This window comes from Clarias gariepinus, chromosome 24 (genome assembly GCF_024256425.1).
Source record: "Clarias gariepinus isolate MV-2021 ecotype Netherlands chromosome 24, CGAR_prim_01v2, whole genome shotgun sequence".
Taxonomy (NCBI): Eukaryota; Metazoa; Chordata; class Actinopteri; order Siluriformes; family Clariidae; genus Clarias; species Clarias gariepinus.
Genome location: NC_071123.1, coordinates 17342203 through 17362103, shown reverse-complemented (window position 1 = coordinate 17362103; position 19901 = coordinate 17342203). Strand labels below are relative to the sequence as shown.

General features: G+C 39.3%; 1 protein-coding gene across 1 annotated transcript; it reads left to right on the top strand.

The window, feature by feature from the left end:
- The first annotated feature begins 1364 nt into the window (after nt 1-1364).
- ppp2r1ba (protein phosphatase 2, regulatory subunit A, beta a) lies at nt 1365-16895 on the top strand. The gene is made up of 15 exons (XM_053485656.1): nt 1365-1487; nt 7978-8068; nt 8162-8262; nt 8357-8589; nt 8790-8937; nt 9125-9280; nt 9486-9600; nt 9711-9781; nt 11261-11395; nt 11754-11927; nt 12224-12284; nt 12376-12530; nt 12829-12971; nt 13067-13158; nt 15629-16895. The coding sequence occupies exons 1-15, from the start codon at nt 1410-1412 to the stop codon at nt 15643-15645; spliced, it is 1770 nt and encodes a 589-aa protein (XP_053341631.1). The 5' UTR covers nt 1365-1409; the 3' UTR covers nt 15646-16895.
- The last annotated feature ends 3006 nt before the right edge of the window (nt 16896-19901 follow it).

The window sequence follows — 19901 nt, the reverse complement described above, 5'->3', positions numbered from 1 at the left end:
TAGGTCATATAGTTTGTAAACCAAACTCAAGCACTATAAAACAGGCCCTTACATGGAACCCCAGGGTTAAAGAGGCAACAAAGACGGCTCCCCCACACTAGTGATGGGAAGTTTGAATCATTTTAGTGACTCAGTTCTTTGAATCTCAAAATGATTCTTTGTTCATCAAAATGAACAAATCTTTCTTTGAGGCATTTAGTTCATTTCGTTATTTTTATCAGAAATAAAATAAAATGTTGCATTTTCATACATACACAAACTTTGGCTATAGTTCCAGTAATGAAAATATTACAATGCAGCTAAGGACATATTATAATAAACAGAATGAGTATCTCACCTCTTATATCTTCCAGTCTGAGTCTTTTGTTCTTTTGAATCTATTGCACCGCATAGCGTCTCTGGGAGTCACGTGACAAAAGGACGAATGACTCGGAGTAGAAGAGTCATTAAAAAAGAATCGCTCAATTCTGTGTCCTGTACATAACCTACAGAGGTTTTGTGATTATTTGCGCATGCACGCCCAGTAGAAAATAAACGAATCACTCTCGGAGACTACACATTTTTCCGAGTCACGGTAAAGATTCGTCCAAAAAGAACGAATCGTTCATGAACGACCCATCACTAACCCACACATAAATTCAGCTACCCCCCCCCAAAAAAAAAGGCAGGAGGTGACTCCAGCTCATAGAACTGAGAAGTGAGGCTACACTTGATCTTGAAAAGTTTTCTTGAAGTTAAAACAGTAATTTGTCATGTTACGGGGAAAAATGAAACGACCCGTAGCATTTGATGGATGGGGTTGGTGGGTAGGGGGGGTATGGGCATCGGGAGGGAACCGATCCCAGCCATGGCAGGTGAGAAAGCTACCACTGAGCCACCAATGGGAAGAAACCGGATTACCCGGAGAAAACCCACCATGCACACAGTCCCAAGAAGGAAATCGAACCCTCGAGCCCGGAGTTGGAGGCCACAATGCTGACCACTACACCACCAAGCCGCCCAAACTAACACATTCCTTGTCATTCACGGATCTCTAAAATGCAGTGACAGTGACACATCTGAGGTAAATAATGTGTTGTGTTGTACATTAACATAAATCAAGCAGTCATTTTAATATACTTTAACACAATTGCCCTTATTTTCCCCAATAAGCACAGAGTTTAAAATATTCCCGAGTTTATTTATTGCGCTGTTGCCAGGGAGCGCACTCACTCCAGGACCAATCGCTACATCTTGCGCTTAGCTAACTGCACCCAGAACCGCACACTAGCGTACTACGTAGTAGGCGTGACCTTCACTTGCGTACTACGTTTGCATGCTTTTTAGTGCAGTATGCAGGTTCGCTGCGTGCCCCTGTAAGAAAACCCCGTAGCACGAACTATCGCCGGCCATAACAACCGTAAAACAAGATGGCGGGTGCCGACGGTGATGATTCTCTTTACCCCATTGCTGTTCTAATTGACGAATTAAGAAATGAAGACGTTCAGGTAACTCATATATATATAATGGGTAATTTTTTTGTTGTTGGTGCATTTAAGTGAAATAGCACCGATAAGAAAACGCTTACGTAGCTAGGTTACCTCAGTGCTAGCTATTGAGCCGGTTTGCTTAAGGCTTGCTAGCGTGCTGGTTATCGTGCTAGCTAGCAACCAGTGTCGTTAGCGGCCTGCTAATACAGCCGTTTACGTAATTACCAAAATACCAACAATACATTGCTTAGCTGTTGGAGACTAATTTGTCTTAAAGTTTATGATATGGTTGGGATGTATTTATAAAAATTACCTCACTAGAACGGGAACTAGCTAACAGAATCGTTTTGCTGTAAATTAAACTCTTGTATAAATGTGCAGCTAAGGGAATAACTCAGGGGCTGCACCCAGAATCAGATGGGTATTGGCAGATACTGAATCACTGCAGGGCTTGATTTCGCAACCACAACTCCAGGACAGGCAAGGGCATGCATCAGCAGTACTGTCCCATTTATATACTGCGTACAAAAATGTACAAGTCTGCTTTAATATGCAGGAGTGGGTCAAACATTATGCATACTCTGGCTGTGGAATATATTTTGATTCATTTTTAGAAAAGACAACTGCGTCATTTTTAAACATAATCTCCTTGCATTTCGATACACTTTGTCCATCTGTCAACAGGCTTTCATACTCCCTCATTAAAAATTGTTTTAGGCTAAGCTGTGAGCTGCGAAGGCACCTCTGCCTTCACTTCATCAACAGAAGTAAATCTTCATCCTCATTTGCCTGCTTTCAGGAGACCACATGGGTGAAAGTCTGATGGAGCGAGATCAGGACTATAGGGAGGATGCTTTAACACCTCCAAACTAAGTTGCAGTGTGGGCAGAAGTGTGCGGACGTGCATCATGCAAGATCACAACGCCCTCAGATATTTTAATCCATTTAAGCTTTAGCTGTTCATTAAGCGTCTCACTGTTACGAGCACTGTTGATAATGTTTCAGTACTGGCCCTTGAGAATCCCAAAAAACTTCACAGTAAGCATCAATTAATTTTCCAGTTGAGTGTTACCATTTTAATTTTTTCTTGGTCGGCGATTGAGGATGTTTCTTTTCCATACGCTGCCATTTGTTTACATTTATGTCTCGTTACCAGAAATGATTCTCCTTAAGAAACTTTCTCCTTCGTTAGAATATCTTATCAAAATTTTGCCTGGGTTGTTTCGGCAGCCGGTAAAAAACAAACTAATTGCTGCATGATGCTGTTCTTTCATGCAAACCACAAGTGGGGCATCCATTTTTGGCTCACACTGCAGTCACACCTGCGCAGCATTGACTGGGGAGCTTTGAACAGAAAGTGCCGCTAAGGGAGTGCTGCCAACAGAAGTTTTAATATAACCAGAGTGTAGATAATTTTTTACTCACTCTTATAGCCAAACACACTGTCGATCGATAATAAAACCACTGACAGGTGAAGTAAATGACTGACTGATTATTCTGTTACAATAATGCCTGTCAGTAGGAGAAGAGTGGGATGTGTTATGCGGTTAATTAACGGTCAGCTCATGAAATTAAAGTGATGGAAGCAGGAAAAATGGGCAAGCATAAGGATCTGAATTTAGGGTGTTCTCCTACAACTACCTGGTGGCTCATAGACGGACAATGAATGAAACTGACAGGGTCACGGGTTCCCAAAATGGGGAGCAAAGATAAGCTTGATCTCACAGAAGAACTACTGTGTCATGAAAAAAAGCTGACGTGATAAAGGATAATACCAGTTGTGATGATGATAATGGAGTTATGGAAGAGTTGTGGAAGAATGGGATCTGTTCTGATGGATCGCGTTTATCCAGGTGCGTTTGCATCGCTTACCAGGGACAAAGACAGCACAAGGACGCGCTATGGGAAGAAAGCAAGCCGGTGGAGGCGGTGTGATCCTCTGGGGAGTGTTGTGTGAAACCTGGGGGGGCCCTGGCATTCATGTGGATGTTACTTTGACACATACAACCCACTGTACCTACACTGTTGCAAGCCAAATACATCCCTTCGCTGCAATTTTATTCTCTAATGTCAGTAGTGTAAGGATGATGATTTAGGGTTAGCTGAATGGTTAAGGTTAAAGAGGCAAAGGTAGGTTAGTGCACTGTAAAAAAAAAAAAAAATGACTGGCAGCAACGGCTGGTAGACAAAAAAAGGTAAAATTAAGGTAAAATACTTTAGTTTATTATATTCAAAAACATTAAATTTACAGAAATTATTTAATTTTTTAGTGAAACCATTTATTTTACAGATTTTTCCTAAATTTATATGATTTAACACGTTAATTAAAACAGCACTAGATGTGTAGCAGCAAAATGTTTTCATTTTACAGGTTTTAAAAAAAAAATTTCAATCAAGCACCTTCAAATAAAGCAATAACACAAAAAACCCTGATATTTAACAACATTTTTATGAATTCCTATGAATTTAACAGTGAAACATTCTTTCTCACAAACTTAAACATTGCTGTGAATATCCTTGACTAAAAAAACTATGAAGAAATAATCTTAAAACAATTTTAAACAAGATACCCAATGTTCCAATTAAAGTTGGATTGGAAACTGTATTTACAAATAGAGTACAATGTGGAGTTCCTTTTTTTACTTTATAGTTCTTATATAATGTATGTGTACAAATAACTTTACGTTTTAGTTCAGAATCCTAATGCCTTAGTGCAAGTAAGTGTAATCTAAAACATACCAAATTAGCAAAATGGACAGTCCAGTATATCCAAGAAACATTCTCTCCCAAACAGGCAGTAAACAACTGGATCCTTAGCATTAGGGTAGATCGGAATAAAGAAGAAAAGAACACATTAAGATCTTCGATTCAAAAGAAAAAGTTAATCTTTTTCTCTGTTGCCCGTGAAACAGATTAACAAAGTACTCAAAATCATATTTAATACTAGATTTATTCAAGAACATTTCAACTGGGGCTCCTTAATAGGGAAAGGATCTCTACACAGTTAAAAATTGGACTCAATATGAACCAAGGTTGAGAGAGTTAACTTTTAAATCACCCTGTAATATTTAAAGTAGTCTTATATTACACTTACTACTGATGGAATCTCTCTACTGGATGCTTCTTGGATGCCACATTCCAATGTTTGATCTAAAAATGTAAGCTTCTCTTTTTTACTATTAGTAATCAGAGCTGAAAAATGTTAGTCTAAGATTTGTGATAGACGAACGTGGCATTAATAAATGTGGTATTAATAAATGAGTAATAAATGAGCTTTGTTTACAGCAACAAGAACTAGAGAGGTACATTTTCTGAAGAAAATCCGAGTGGTGCTTGCCATGGCAAAACCCGAGTCCCCCCAAATCTTTATGACAATGGGATCCAAATTTGTTAAATTTTATAGTTCTACGAAATTCCTGCTCTGCTCCAAAATGTCAAAGTTTGTCTCCATGTTAAGTTAATGGGATTTTTTTGAGGTGATTAATTGCCCCCTGTCGGGGCAAATTACTGCCCACCCCTTAGAAAAGTCATAGCACCCCTTAGAAAAGTCATAGCACCCTATGACTTATATGGAAGAAAAAAGCAAATAATAAATATAACAATAGAGAGGTACATTTTCTGAAGAAAATGAATGGTGAAACTCTGGCCTGCCCATATCTCTATGACCATAGGATACACAGTAAGGATAAGGTGTACAACTTGTACTTGCTTGCGTATAGACCTGTAGGCATATTTTGTCAGGTTCCACCCTCACTCGCGCGCTTATTTAAATGTGCCAATAATGAGGTAAGATAAGATAAACGTTTATTAGTCCCACAAGTGGGAAATTTGTGGGTAATGAGAATATCTCTGCCTCCATCTGCTGATCAGTCAATCAGAAACAAGATTAGAATGTTCCCGCCTCCAGCGTCTGATTAGCTGAGACAGTTAATGCGGAGAGCTTGCAGAGTTTTCGCTAACGTTTTTGGTACAAAAATAACACCATAGTTTCCCTCATACAAGCAAAATATCAAAGTGTAACTTAAAGTGCTGCTTTAAAACAGCTACACAGCAAATACATCATCCTTTTGTCAGAATATTCTGGCCTGCATTAAGAAAGCTGATGGCTAGATTGCCCTGGTGATATTTTAGAACAAATATCATCAAAACAAAAGAATATATCTTTTGATAAGTATCAGTCTTCACATTCTTTGAAGGCATGAAGCAGATACTATAGCCTACATGTAAGTCTGGGACTTCTGCCGCCTTACCTGTGCCACTTCCTGTGGATAATCTTTTAATAAGTCATGAAAAAAATGTTAACTTGCATCTAGAACTTAAATGTCAAAGTATTATAAAACTAATATGATTTACCTCAAAATTACAAAGAAACATAGAATTTTTAGTATGGACATTAACTTTTATCTAATGACTTTTATATTTAATTACAATTGATTATTGTATTTTTGCATAAAGTTGTATGTAATTTACAAAAACAGAACAAACTGTAAAAATAATATGGTATTTTTACTATTAAGAAAAAGGCCAAATGGAGAGTGGAAAGGAGGTGGAGGCAGATTGAAATGGGTGGAGAAAAGTGTCAGGTGTGTTGATAAGAGTATTGGTGAGAGACCTACAGTGACACTGAAGAAAAGACAGGAGGCAGAGTTGGGGATAGCAGAGCTGAGATTGTTTTTGGGAGTAACAAGGATGGATAGGATCAAGAATGAGTTTATCAGAGGGACAACCCATGTTAGATGGGTTGTCCCCCATGCTTTGGAGATAAAGTCAGAGAGGCCAGATTGAGGTGGTTTGGACAGGTTCAGAGGAGAGATTGTAAGCATATCAATTGAAGGGTGCTGAGGTTTGAACTGCCAGGCAGGAGGTCTAGAGGAAGACCAAAGAGGAGATGCAGTGGGAGAGGACATGAAGTTAGTTGGTGTGAGAGAAGAGGATGCAGAGGATAGGGTTAGATGGAGGCAGATGATTCGCTGTGGTGAGATCTGAAAGGAAACAGCCGTAAGACGAAGAAGACGACTGTTGAAAAATGTGATTTATTAAAAAATGCAAAATAATAATTAGAATTTAATAGTTTAAAATACTGTTGACTTCACAGATAATGTCTGTAATTTTACAGAGGTTTGTATGTAGTTTTTTTTAAAAAAGGAAAACTTCTATAAAATGTTTTTTCCTGTAAAATTAGGACTTTTTTTACAGTGTGGTTAGGATGTTGGACTACTGATTGGAAGATTTCTTTTTTCCAGGTTCGAACATTTGCACCACTAAACCACCTTAAGACTTGAGGTTAACCCTCACCTGCTCAGATGTAAAATGAGATTTAAAAAAGGTGCTCTGGATAAGAGAAACATGACGGAGTGTTGGTGGTGGTGACTTGGTCTTCAGATCTGATTAAGCGTCTGTTGAATGTGCTGGAAATAAAGAATCTGATCCATGAAGGACTCGCCTCATAACTTACAGGACTTAAAGAACCTGCTGCTAATAAGATAACCTTTATCTGCCCACAGTGGGGAAATTTCTTTGTTACAGCAGTTTAGAAAAATATGCTAATAGAAAAGTAGGGCCAGTATGGTGTGATATAAAAGGAAAACAATACAGTAATTACACTTTCTAACAAATTGCATATAAACTAAAATAGTCTTATTGCACAAAAATAAGATATTGTGACTGTATTGTAATATATTGTAACTACATAGTAAAATTCAAGATATGTTAATATGTAACAGTATACAACCATGTGCAATATGGTTCATTCGGAGCAGCTCTGATTGTACAGTGTATCAGCAGGGAGAAAAGACCTTTGATGTCTAATTTCTTGGTCCCCTGTACTACAACACATCAGAACTCGTGGAGTCTATGCCTTGAAAGATTTTTTTGGCAGTACAAGCTGGAGCTACAAAAAATTAGCCAGGTGGTTTTAATGTTATGACTGATTGTTGTATGTCTGTTCAGGCCCCCAAGACACAGATGATGCTCTTGTCAATCAAGCAAAAAGAAGAACAGTGGCATTTTACACACAGTCTCACACTTGTAGGCATGGGTAATATGCTTGCTACTCTCCTTCATCAAGTCACTATGACCCTAGCCAATCATCGGCATGTATAGGCTCATACATCCTGAAGGGTTAGGATTTGATTTTTAGGCATGAGCAGCACATTGAAAAGATCTGACTTAAGGGATCCACGTGTAAGCCGCCTTCCTTCTCGGTTTGTAGCTGTGAAAAATATTGTGCTAAATATAATTTTGACTCTGGCATAAGAGTTGCACATGGCCCAAAACACAATATGAGTGATGCTAGAGGTTAAAGCTTTTTACTGTGAAATTATTAAGCATGAGTCGAACTATATGCTGCAATTTTTTACGATTATTCCTGATATAATATCGCTTGTTCTTTTAAAAGATAAAATGAAACTTTGTAAAACGAATATGCTTTTTAGGTACTCGACTATTTTGTTGTTTAATTACAGAAGGATGAATTTTATTAAATAGCTGTCTGTCTGTCTTTTAACAGTTGCGGCTGAATAGCATTAAGAAACTCTCCACTATTGCCCTGGCATTAGGTGTGGAGAGGACGCGCACTGAACTGCTCCCTTTCTTGACAGGTGAGATTTTGATGAAAGAAAAATTCCAAATTGAAGAACTTTGCAATTCATACTTATTACATTTTTTTTTTTTTTTAAATTATAATAATCTAGATACTATCTATGATGAGGACGAAGTGCTCCTCGCCCTCGCCGAGCAGTTGGGAAACTTCACCATGCTGGTCGGAGGCCCTGAATACGTCCACTGTCTCCTTGTAGGTGTCAAGACAAATCTCTAGTTTACTGAGATCAAAGCTCGTTTCCTAACTCAATCATGGCCATCATCTCTTTCCCCTTGTGTGTCCTCAGCCACCTCTGGAGAGCCTGGCCACAGTGGAGGAGACCGTGGTGCGGGACAAAGCTGTCGAATCGCTGCGAAAGATTTCCCATGAGCACTCTCCCGTGGACCTGGAGGTGCACTTCGAGCCCCTGGTTAAACGCCTGGCCAGCGGTGACTGGTTCACCTCACGCACTTCAGCTTGCGGTCTCTTCAGTGTCTGCTACCCACGGGTCTCCAGCACCGTCAAAGCTGAGATTCGCCAGTCAGTCGCTCTTTATTATATTTATATTTAGTGGTTTATAGTTAGCAAGTAGATGTGTTACATGTTATGATAATTCTCTCATCTGTTTTTGTTTGAAAGATAAACAGAAATAAATGCAAAGGCCAAGAATTTTTTTTTATGTTCACCATTATATCTTTACTGGCTTTTCAGAAATCATGACAGACTTATTCTTTTCTTAGGCACTTCCGTAACCTTTGCTCTGACGATACGCCCATGGTCCGTCGTGCTGCCGCGTCTAAGCTGGGCGAGTTTGCCAAGGTGTTGGAGCTAGATTACGTCAAGAGCGACATCATCTCTCTCTTCACTGCGCTGGCTTCTGATGAGCAGGTGAGTTCGTCATACAAACTCTGATTTTGTTTCTAAACATGTCACTGGAAGTGTGACGTTTCAACTGTTTCCAAGTCTAGATAGAATAGATTGAACTTCCCCCCCCAAAAAAATCAAATCAAGCTCAAAGATCGTTCCATTGATGATCCAAGTATGTGCTTGAATTTCTTTTGAATGCATCTTGCAGGACTCGGTGCGTCTCCTGGCTGTGGAGGCCTGTGTGAGTATCGCAACATTGCTTCCCCAGGAGGACCTGGAGTCTCTAGTCATGCCCACCTTGCGCCAGGCTGCCGAGGACAAGTCCTGGAGGGTGCGGTACATGGTGGCCGACAAGTTCTCTGAGGTGAGCGTGAAAGTCGTGTAACACGACTTTAGATTATCGATTAAGTACAGTGATTTTGATAGAACAGGGTGGAGTGAAACACTATAATAATGCATACAGCAGTTTTTCATTGCTTTTACATTAAAGTTTTTAATAAATTTTAGGCTAAAGTATTTTTTCTGCGCATGGTTTCTTTTAACCGCTTGTTTTTTCCCCCTATTTGAAGTTACAAAAAGCAGTTGGTCCAGAAATCACAAAGAACGACCTTGTGCCGGCCTTCCAGAACCTTCTCAAAGACTGTGAGGCTGAAGTGCGTGCCGCTGCCGCCAATAAGGTCAAAGGTACAATCATCCTCCAATATAGTTTGGAAGCCAACAAGAAATGTTGCACAATCTTTTGTCCTTTTACTTAATTTTGTTTCATTTCACTGTTTTCATTCTTTGGTTATCAGAATTCTGCGAGAATTTACCGGAAGACAGCCGAGAGACCATCATCATGAATCATATTCTTCCCTGCGTCAAGGTACGTCGCTCATCCAGCCGCCAGCATCTGGATCGCTAGACTAATGTCAGCGTAGGCAGCGTGCTACCAGATTAAATCTTTCGTTAACACGTAGCTCTTACAGACAGTCGTCGTCATTTTCACTTTCAGAGACGCCTAACACCGGCTAGCAGCTAACATCTGACCTCAGCAGCTGTCCCCAGTTAAAGCATCTAAGACGTAAATGAGATCAAATTAGCCTCGACACTGGTGTCTTAAATTTAACCTTGGCCTTTGGATTAACCGAATGATGATTTGGCTGATATGTTGAACAGTTTAAGTCCTGCAGCAGTAGGTGTTGCGTTGCTTTGGCAGCTTCGCTTTTCAGAACTTTGGTTTACCGCTATGTTGGTGGTGTTATTTACTGTTTGATAAAACCTGAGATCATTTTAGCGTTTACTTTTAACAGTGTAGTTTGAAGTCATGTTCACGTGATTTGGATTCACATGTTTTACGTGAATGAGGATGAGACTTGGTTGTAAACTCGGCTGGTATCGATGTGTGAATAAATTAATCTCTAAGTTAATCTCTTCTTAAATGCATATTGTTTTTGTTGGACAATACAGCTGGACTGTAGTTCAACTCAATTACCCTTTTTCCCCATAGCAGAGAGCAATTCTATACAGTTACATTTTCTCAGGTGGTTTTTTCTTGTTTTGGACCTGATAGATGAATGTAATAAAGCAGTTTTCTATTTTTATATTCACTCCTAGGTTGTTAAAGTACTTTCAGTACTTAAAGTGTAAAAAGAGGGTTTTTCTATACTCTGGAATGAGCCTAGAATCAGTCATTTACGACTTGGTCATTAAAACTTAAGTCAAACAGTTTGAGAAGTGTCATACACAGCCTCCACATTAAACACAATTTCAGAGCAATTCTAATGAGTTATTTCTCAATTCTGAGATTTATTTCATGTCTATTTTCACCTGTTGTATTTTGCTTGTATTGAACAGCTTTTAAAATTTTGAAAGACTATGATAATTTCGTACACATTGTAGAAGCATTTGCGATGAAACCAAAACCAGGCCAAACTCGCCACCGAAACCAAACGATAATGATTTGCTTAAGTTCCATGAAAAGGTCTAAGGGACACTGGTTCGATGATCCAGCATTAAACTGACCATTAAAAATGAAGCTACAAACAAAACAAAAATAATAAGCCTCGTTGCATTATTTAAGAAGGGCATTATTATAATATGAATCACACTCAATCTCTGAAGTTCGAACAAAGTTGAACTCAATGCGTCATCGCTAAGTGGCTCTGCAGCTTCCCTGCCGCTCTTTAATGTGGGCTGTGTTCCGGTGTCCTCTATAATTTCAATTAAGTCCTGTACATGTCTAATTGCAGGGGTATTATTTAATTTTGTCCTAATTACTGATGTGGTTTGAGATGTGGTGGGGGATGTGAATGTTTGATTTTACAGCTGTCAGATCTCATTAACACTTAGTGCACGTCTGTAGGAGCTGGTTTCAGACACGAATCAGCACGTCAAATCGGCCCTGGCCTCCGTGATCATGGGCCTGTCGACCATTCTGGGCAAGGACAACACCATCGAGCACCTGCTTCCTCTCTTCCTCGCCCAGCTCAAAGATGAGGTAAGGAGCTCAGATCTGAGAGCTACAGCTTTGTGTGTGTGTGTGTGTGTGTACAGTTGCCCTAGACCAGACCTCAATAAGGAGATCTACGTCATCTTTTAAACACAGACGAGCGCCCTGTATAACTTTGATCTTACAGACCTGCAGGCAGCCTTGAAGTGATGGATTAATGGATGAGTGCCGTGCAGTTTTCTCTTGTTTCATCTTTCATTACTCGCAGTGTCGTTTGCATTGTACCCGTTCTCCTTCGCTGGGTCTTTGAACACAACCACCCAACCCCCGACCTTTTCACTCCTATGTTTTTTTTTAAACAGCTAAAGATGAACTGCATTTCTTTCTTTCTTCTCTCCCATTTCAGTGTCCAGAAGTGCGTCTGAACATAATCTCTAATCTGGACTGTGTGAATGAGGTCATTGGGATCCGACAGCTCTCCCAGTCTCTCCTCCCCGCTATTGTAGAGCTAGCAGAGGATGCCAAGTGGAGGGTGCGGCTGGCCATCATTGAATACATGCCACTTCTAGCTGGCCAGCTGGTGAGTCTCGGTTTTTCTAATGATCACTCACTGACGTTGACTTTCTGTGCGCCTCCTTCATTTATTTTTTTTTCCCCATTACTGGGAACTTTAACTCTAATTTATGCAAATTGACTGGAAACAGTCAAGCGCACAGACACGAAATGGCCTGCATAAGACCACTGATTAAGACTAATTTGTGGACAAACCTGATTGTCGGGAGGCAGTTAAACTTTGTTGGACCTTATTTTTTCAGGAAATCATTGCAATGTTGATTGGCATGTCTGTCATAATCAATCAATCACTTATGCTTTCAGGGTGTGGAGTTCTTCGACGAGAAACTGAATTCCCTGTGCATGGCGTGGTTGGTCGACCACGGTACGTAAACCATCAATGACCTCTAAATGCGCTCCCACAAACCTGACGAATCATCTTTATTTGTTTAATACTAAACTTGTGTGCATTATAGTATACGCCATCCGAGAGGCAGCCACCTGCAACCTGACGAAGCTGGTGGAGAAGTTTGGAGCAGAGTGGGCTCAGAACACCATCATACCTAAAGTCCTGGGAATGGCCAACGACCCCAACTACCTGCACCGTATGACCACGCTCTTCTGCATCAACGTGCGTAAATCACCAACACACTCACTCACTCACTGACTCACCTTCTGGTTGCCTTAGCAACCGTCCCAATGCCTTAGCACCTTAACGAAGCAGGAGCTCGGAAACCATGTCGTCTGTCTGAAATGACTCGGTCTTCGTTCTTCTGTATCCTGGCGGTGACTCATTGGTTTTTGCGCCGTTGCCACAGCAGAGCGACGGTTGACTAACCCCCTTTCAGGATGCGACACACACACACACACACACACACACACACACACAGCCCGTTTTACGTAAGCACTGACACGTGTGTCTTATTCAGGCTCTGTCGGAGGCGTGCGGCCAGGAGATCACCACCAAGCACATGCTCCCCGTCGTCCTGAAAATGTCCAACGATCAGGTGGCTAACGTCCGCTTCAATGTCGCCAAATCTCTACAGAAGATCGGTCCCGTCCTGGACAGCAAGTATGCATGTCTTTGTACTAGTTTTGGAAAAGACCAAATAAGACATAAAAGAAAAACAAAACGAAAAAACTCACGTTACTCTTGTTTTTCGGCAGCTCTCTGCAGACTGAGGTGAAAGCTGTGCTAGAGAAATTGGCTGCAGATCAAGATATCGACGTCAAATACTTTGCCCAAGAGGCAATCAGTGGTAGGTTTTTAAAATATGGAGATTTTTTTGTTTATTAAAATTTGGGGGGGATGAAACTCTCATTTCTCATATCTTAACTTGCCACAAGTATAAAATCAGCCATCACAAAAGTTTGCTTGTTTTGTCATTAAAAGGCTGAAATTTTAAATATCATTTGTTGTTACTACTAATAAAATTTGCTAGTAAAAATGAAAGTAACTTGGATCAAGTTTTAAAAACTTTCTTTGTTGCTCAACATCATAAAGTTGTGGTGGCAGCACTCTTGAACCATTTGCATGCCTTAATAGCTGGGTATTTTACAAGACATCCTGACGTCTAGAGTGTTTGCAGTCAGGTAATGTTGCCATTCCGCTTCACCGCAAGTCCGTTAGCCACCAAGATTTTTGTGATACCACAAGCGACAAACAGCTGAAAGAAAACTTTCTTCAAATTACAGCCGGCCTAAATTTCGCTTAAAAACAGAGATATGAATCCAAAACTCACCAGATTTTACTAACCAGACCCACTACTACGAGCCAAAAGTGCTGCTTACCAGTTTGAAGACTCCTAATTTAGATCCTCCACATTTTATTATTCTCTCATCAGTTCATTCAGTTGTCAAATGATATTAAATGGGAAATATAACGAGAGCTGTTTTAAATGTAAAAGGCAGCTTCGCTTTCAGAACTTTTATTTGGAAGTTTTAGTTATTATTTAAACCGTATTTGCATTATTCAATCCCAACATTAGACTACTAGTATATATTATGATGCAGTACAGAAATAATAATGATACCCTTTTTTAGTGAATGAATTATGTTTATCTATTAATGACTGGGAAATGTGTATACATTAAATTAATGCTGGCACATTTTTATTGCTGCTATATTCGCTTGGGTGTGTGGTCTAGGGTCTAAAGTTAGCAGGGATTCTGTACAAGTTGTTGAATGAAGAAAAGGACAGTGAATGAGAGAACAGACCACCGATCGCGAATCAGGGCCAAGCCATGACATAACTGCAAGCACACTACAGCCGCGCCCTAAAATTTTTAGGGACTCCTGTTTCTGGAGCATCCATAAATTGTCAAAAACCATGAATTTTGGATGTGGTTTAAGAAAAAAGCTATTTTTATATTAGTTTAAACACAAAATATGCCCCCATAACACTTTAACCTTATTTCATACAGTTAACCCTACTATATGTAATTTATGCAAGTGCGCTTTGTTTGGTATGCGTTGCAGTATAAGTACTGTAGGGTAAATGGGGTACTAATTCACCATACCAAGCCGTGTATTCATTTATGGTTGCTTTGTGCGCTCTCTCCACAGTACTAAAAATGTGTAGTATATTTTATGTCAACTTAGCTTATGTTTACTTATGTTTATTAATTAAAAATAATTGAATTATATCGTTCTTTATAGTTCAGCGTTAAAACGTGCGAAAAATTACATATTGTCATGAAAAAAGCCATTAAAAACATCCTGACGGATATTTGCAGCTTCCACAAACAATTATTTAGGTTCTAAAGAAAAAGCTCCGCAAACGACTGAGATCGAGAACTCTAAACTAAGGCTGTAGCTATCGAAGATTTAAAAAAAAAAAACTATACTAATCGAGTATTCTACCAAAAATGTATCGATTAATCGAGCACTCGGATAAAATGAGCTTTTGCTTAAATAAACTGCAATGTAAAATATATAAGAGAAACAAAAATCTACTTTTATTTTTTTAAAATGCATACAGCATTTTACCAAAAATAAACATTGTCATTGACTTTCAAAAATAAACATTGTCACAATACAAGAAATAGCTTAAAGTCCGCTGAGATGAATTAGGTGCATTACAGTGCCATGCATTCTTGTTTTAAAGCCTTTTCTCAAATGCAAAAACAAAAAAAAAAGGTATTTCAAATGACTAAGTATCAAAAAAACTTTCTTACTGGTTTCTTCTTCTCTTGGCTCGCTGATATTTTTATCGCTCCCTTCCATTTTGCAGCCCGCAACAGAACGCTCCATGAAATCAATACACAGCTAACTGTTTGCGTCTCCTTCCGCTTTGTGGGTGACGTAAGCGCTGCTTCTTCGTAGGTGTTTAGTGGCGGCTTGTATCCGGAAGCGCGCTGTGTCACGCCAAACAAATAATTGCACAAAAACATAACGCAGAATTTTATAATTAATTAAAAGAAGCTTTGAGGCAGACGATTTTGCCTCGATCATTTTTTGTAATTTACTTGAGGAATCGTTTTAATGCGAGTTCCGCGGGGGGTCGACCGTAAACAGACAGACTTGCAAAGTATTATTTTTAATTATTTATTTTTTGGGTGGGAAGGGGGTACATTGATCTTAGCTCTAGTGTAAAATGTTGGACATGATTGTTTTGGTCAATCCATTGTATTTCAATGAATACATTTTTATTCCAGTAATATGAGATTTCACAAGATTTGCATACGAGACACTAGTTTAATATATTTATATAATTATTTCTTTTCGTAGTTCTCGCCCTGGCCTAACGGATCCCCAGCCGAATTCATCATCGCAAGCCGACGTCCACCATCATCATCGTCGTCGCCGTCGTCATCATTATTAGCCTGGATCATCCAGGATCATTCATTGGACTGTTTAATAGTTAGGAGGTGTGTTCTGTCTCTGGGGTGGGGAGCTTCCAGAGAGGTAGTTCAAGTGTGTCTCCATTTCTGCCTCAAACCTTGAATGATCCTGAACGACCTCACTTTCTCCCCCTCGGTGGTTGGAGGTGGGATGTATGTAAAAATCTTTCACACACACACACACCACAGTATCTTCACACAGCACCTTTACAATTAATGAGCTTACTCTTCTTTTATGTGTTAATCTCTCCTCACTGACAGCACTTTTAGAGGTTGTCTAAACTAAAACGAACTATTGTGACACATGTTTACCAGGCGTGGTTACCTGGTTGTCTTTTAGGAGAAACTTTACGATGATGACAGTGACCTAGAAGAAGTCCCAGTAATAACTCTGTAATCCTTTCTAGTTTCTGTGTTACAAGCATATGGCCGGTAGAGATTCGGAGCTTGCATGGCCTGCTTTGAGTCTTGCTCCATGCATGTCAGTGTCTGGACTGATAGGCCTGTTGTTAGAATTTAGCATCCGTGTCTGACTTATAAGCTGCTAATAATTCCCAACGCTCTGCTTTCTCAAAGCATCGGCCAAAGTGTTTCCATCCTACGCCACGTGCTGTCTTATTCCAAAAACTTTACAAGGATTAACTTACTGCTTATCCTTTTAAAAAGGGACCATTATAAATCTTTTTCCTCTTGTAGCAGTAACCCAGAGCACAGTAGTTCCCAATCAGAATATTATCTGCTATTCTGTGCCATCAACCATATTTAAAACTTCTTCGTCAAGGGAGGGGGGGGGAAAAAACAACCAACAGCCCTCGTGTGTTTATATTAAACCGATCTGTGTAATACTTTGATCCTTTATTCCTAAGCTTCTGCATGACCCTCCCTGCTCAAAGGTGAACTCCGGGTGCAGTAGGGAGAGCTTCATTAGCAGGAGGATAAACGTTATGGGTCAAGTTCACTTTAAAGCAGCACGCTCCCTATTTAACGCAGAGGCTTTACCGATGAAATGATCCTCCTCAGCTTCAGAAAACGATCTGCGGTTCCCTCTCATTGTCGTGATCGTCGTCGGAATGTGCTTTTGGTTTTATATGAGCTTGAACTCATGCTGTCCTTTAACAGCGCAAAGAATCAATAAAGAATCTGACATGAACCAATTTTACCTTCAGCTTCCTTCAGTGTCTCATCACGTTTTTTTCTGGGAATTTGAGAAATCTACTTTGAAAATAAAATACAGTATACTATAATATTCTTTTTTTTTGGTCACTTAAATTTTAAGTGAAATCTTACCTGGTTACATTTGAACAGCGTGTAGTTTTGATGTTAAATACTCAACTTGTTTTTTTTTTAATCACATATAAGTAATTCAAGATTCAAATAAGTTTTGAATCCCCCAAACATGTCACTGTGCCAGGTTTTATATTGGATTTAAATTCCTCAGGCTTAAATTAGAAACCCACTGTTTAATTCCTGATGAGAAAAAGGTCATGGCGACTTATTTTAATGATTTATTTTCAGAGATCAATTGTTGCTTTTTTTGAGTTGCAAAGTACAGCAAGCGGAATGAAAGCTTATGAGCTTTTGTTCTGCCGAGGCCATTGTATGTTCAGACGTTCGTGTGTGTGTGTGTGTGTGTGTGTGTGTGTGTGTGTGTGTGTGTGTGTGTGTGTGTGTGTGTGTGTGTGAGTGAGAACAGCCAGCTGCCGGTGCATCACGACTCTCCTTTTGGAGTGTCACTCAGTGTGTCTATTTAAGGAAAACAGTTGGATCTGCCAGCTTGTTTGGCCATGCGATACCTGCGTATTTAATGATGCTTAAAAAAAGGCTTTTTAGGGAAAATTAGAGGTAATAAAGGGGGGGGGGGGAATCAGATAGCCTTTTATCACAAACATAGCCAAACACAAATTAGGCTCCCGGTCACTGCAGGTTAAAATCGGAAATTAATTTACTGAAGCAGTTAATTAAATAGAAAAAAAAAATACAAATGTTTGTGGTGTGATTATAAAAAACAAACAAAAAAACTGTTGCTTTTTTTCATGTTGTCTCGACATTTCGGTGAGGATGAGGTTATATGTTTCCATACACACACACACACACACAACACTTGGCCGTCTGTGACCCTGTCGCCCATTCACCCGTTTTCCCTCTTTGGACCACTACAGACTGGAAACATCCAACAGGAGGTGTTGTTTTGGAGTTCAAGGGCCAAACTGCAGTGGCTAATGACTGGATCAGAGCTATATATATATATATATAGGCAAGAAACGTATGCCTTACTTGTCTACATTATATAGCATCAACGATGGTGCGACTATTGACATCTTCAAAGGAAACATAAAACTACATTTAGCTCTATATATATATATATATATATTTTTTTTTTTTTTTACATACACACATGGCAGAAATGATCTGCACTCTGGCTGTAAATTTATTTAGATTATCTTTTAGAAAGAATAAGTAATAAAAAATAATTAAAAAGTAATAATCTTGCTTTGTAATACAATTAACTGGGTAGTGTAGTAGCCTTGAACGGAAAAGCTCTGGTAAGACAGTGCAGCCAACAGAGGTTTTAATATAACCGGAGTGCGGATCATTTTTGTCTCACCCTTGTAAAAATGTATATCTTCCACTGGTATTTTTAGTTCTTGGTTAAAGGTGCAGTAAAAATATGGGTCACCATTGGAAGTTCGTACGACCACCTGGGTGTCAAATCTTAAGTTATTTTGACTCTGCAGTTTAAGTTACGGTGAGCCAACTTGAGTCATGCACCATGTTGCAGTGTGAGAGTAGATAAATGCCTTTGGGTAGCGGGGCACTGGGTTTGTAATTGACTTTTTGCATCAGTGTTTAAAGTCTTGTGGAGGGAACCTAGCAATTAGGTGATGTAGAAACTTTTAGTAAAGGTTCTCCAAAGAGATGACAAGATAAAATTGTCATGGGGTTACGACTACATGTCTGCTATAATAAATATAACACCTTGCACTAAGAAAGAAAAGAAGTGTCGCATTGGTTCATCTCAAGAATGCATCGATCAAGACCGAGTGGTTCAACGCTGCTGTAACAGTAGTTACACTAATAACAGTGAAAAGAAATCACCTGTAGTGCAATCATGGACCACGGCTTGTTTACAGGAGCACGTTCACAGCGCGTTGCCCTCCAACATAATATCGTCCAGGGGTTTGTTTCTAAAAACAGGTTTGGGGTCAGACAGAGCTTAAGGACGAAAAGTCTAATGAGTACTCCTTGGATTTGGATTAAGATTTGATATACACACCCTCACGTTCATGTCTGACCCGTGAATACATCACTTATTATGATGGGTATTTAAAGAGATTCAAATAGGTGAAAAACAAAAGACTTAACAGATCTGTTTAAGCGTTTTCATGTTTAATTCCAACAAAGTGAAAGTCAACAAAAGATGACTACAAATTGTAACCAGGTCTTGGTGAAATCTTTGTTTTGTGAACTGGAAAAAAAAAAGGTACCACATTCACTACAAACACCCATTGCAGGTGTCAGGACTATTACTGAACATTTCTGTATTGCTATTATACGTCGGGATGGTGAATATTGTACGGTAACCATAAAAGGACCTGTATTTATTTATTTAGCTAGTACAGAGAAGCCATTCGTTTGTAGTATTTATATGTGCAGTTTAAAATTTAGGGGTAAATAATATGAAGCTTTTAAAGATTTAGCCCATGTATCCGACTTCTTTTATCATTCAAGTTTGTTTAAAATAATTTTTTAAAACATTTTTCCTTAACAGAATATTTCAATCAAGAAAAAGGAAGGGGGGGAAAAAGCGCATGACTTAAATCTTAATGAAACTCAAATGGAATCTGAATTGGCATTGTGCTTCGTTTGGTTTATAATTATTGACTCTTGCGATGCTTGATCTATTGGCCCTCCACTCTTCTATCCGGTGCGTAAATGTGGGAGAAAACATGGCTCTCCTGTGCTGAAGATGATCAAGCACAAACAATTTTAGAGTCAGTTGTCCTGTTATGATGCTAACTGTCCATGAGCAGACAGGAAGTCTGCACAACACTAAGTGTGCAATGATTTAAAAGGGTATCTAATACAATATCCAACGAGTGTAGGAATCGGACACTGAATAAACTAGAAAGTGCATTACTTATTTTTTTTTTTTTATAGCA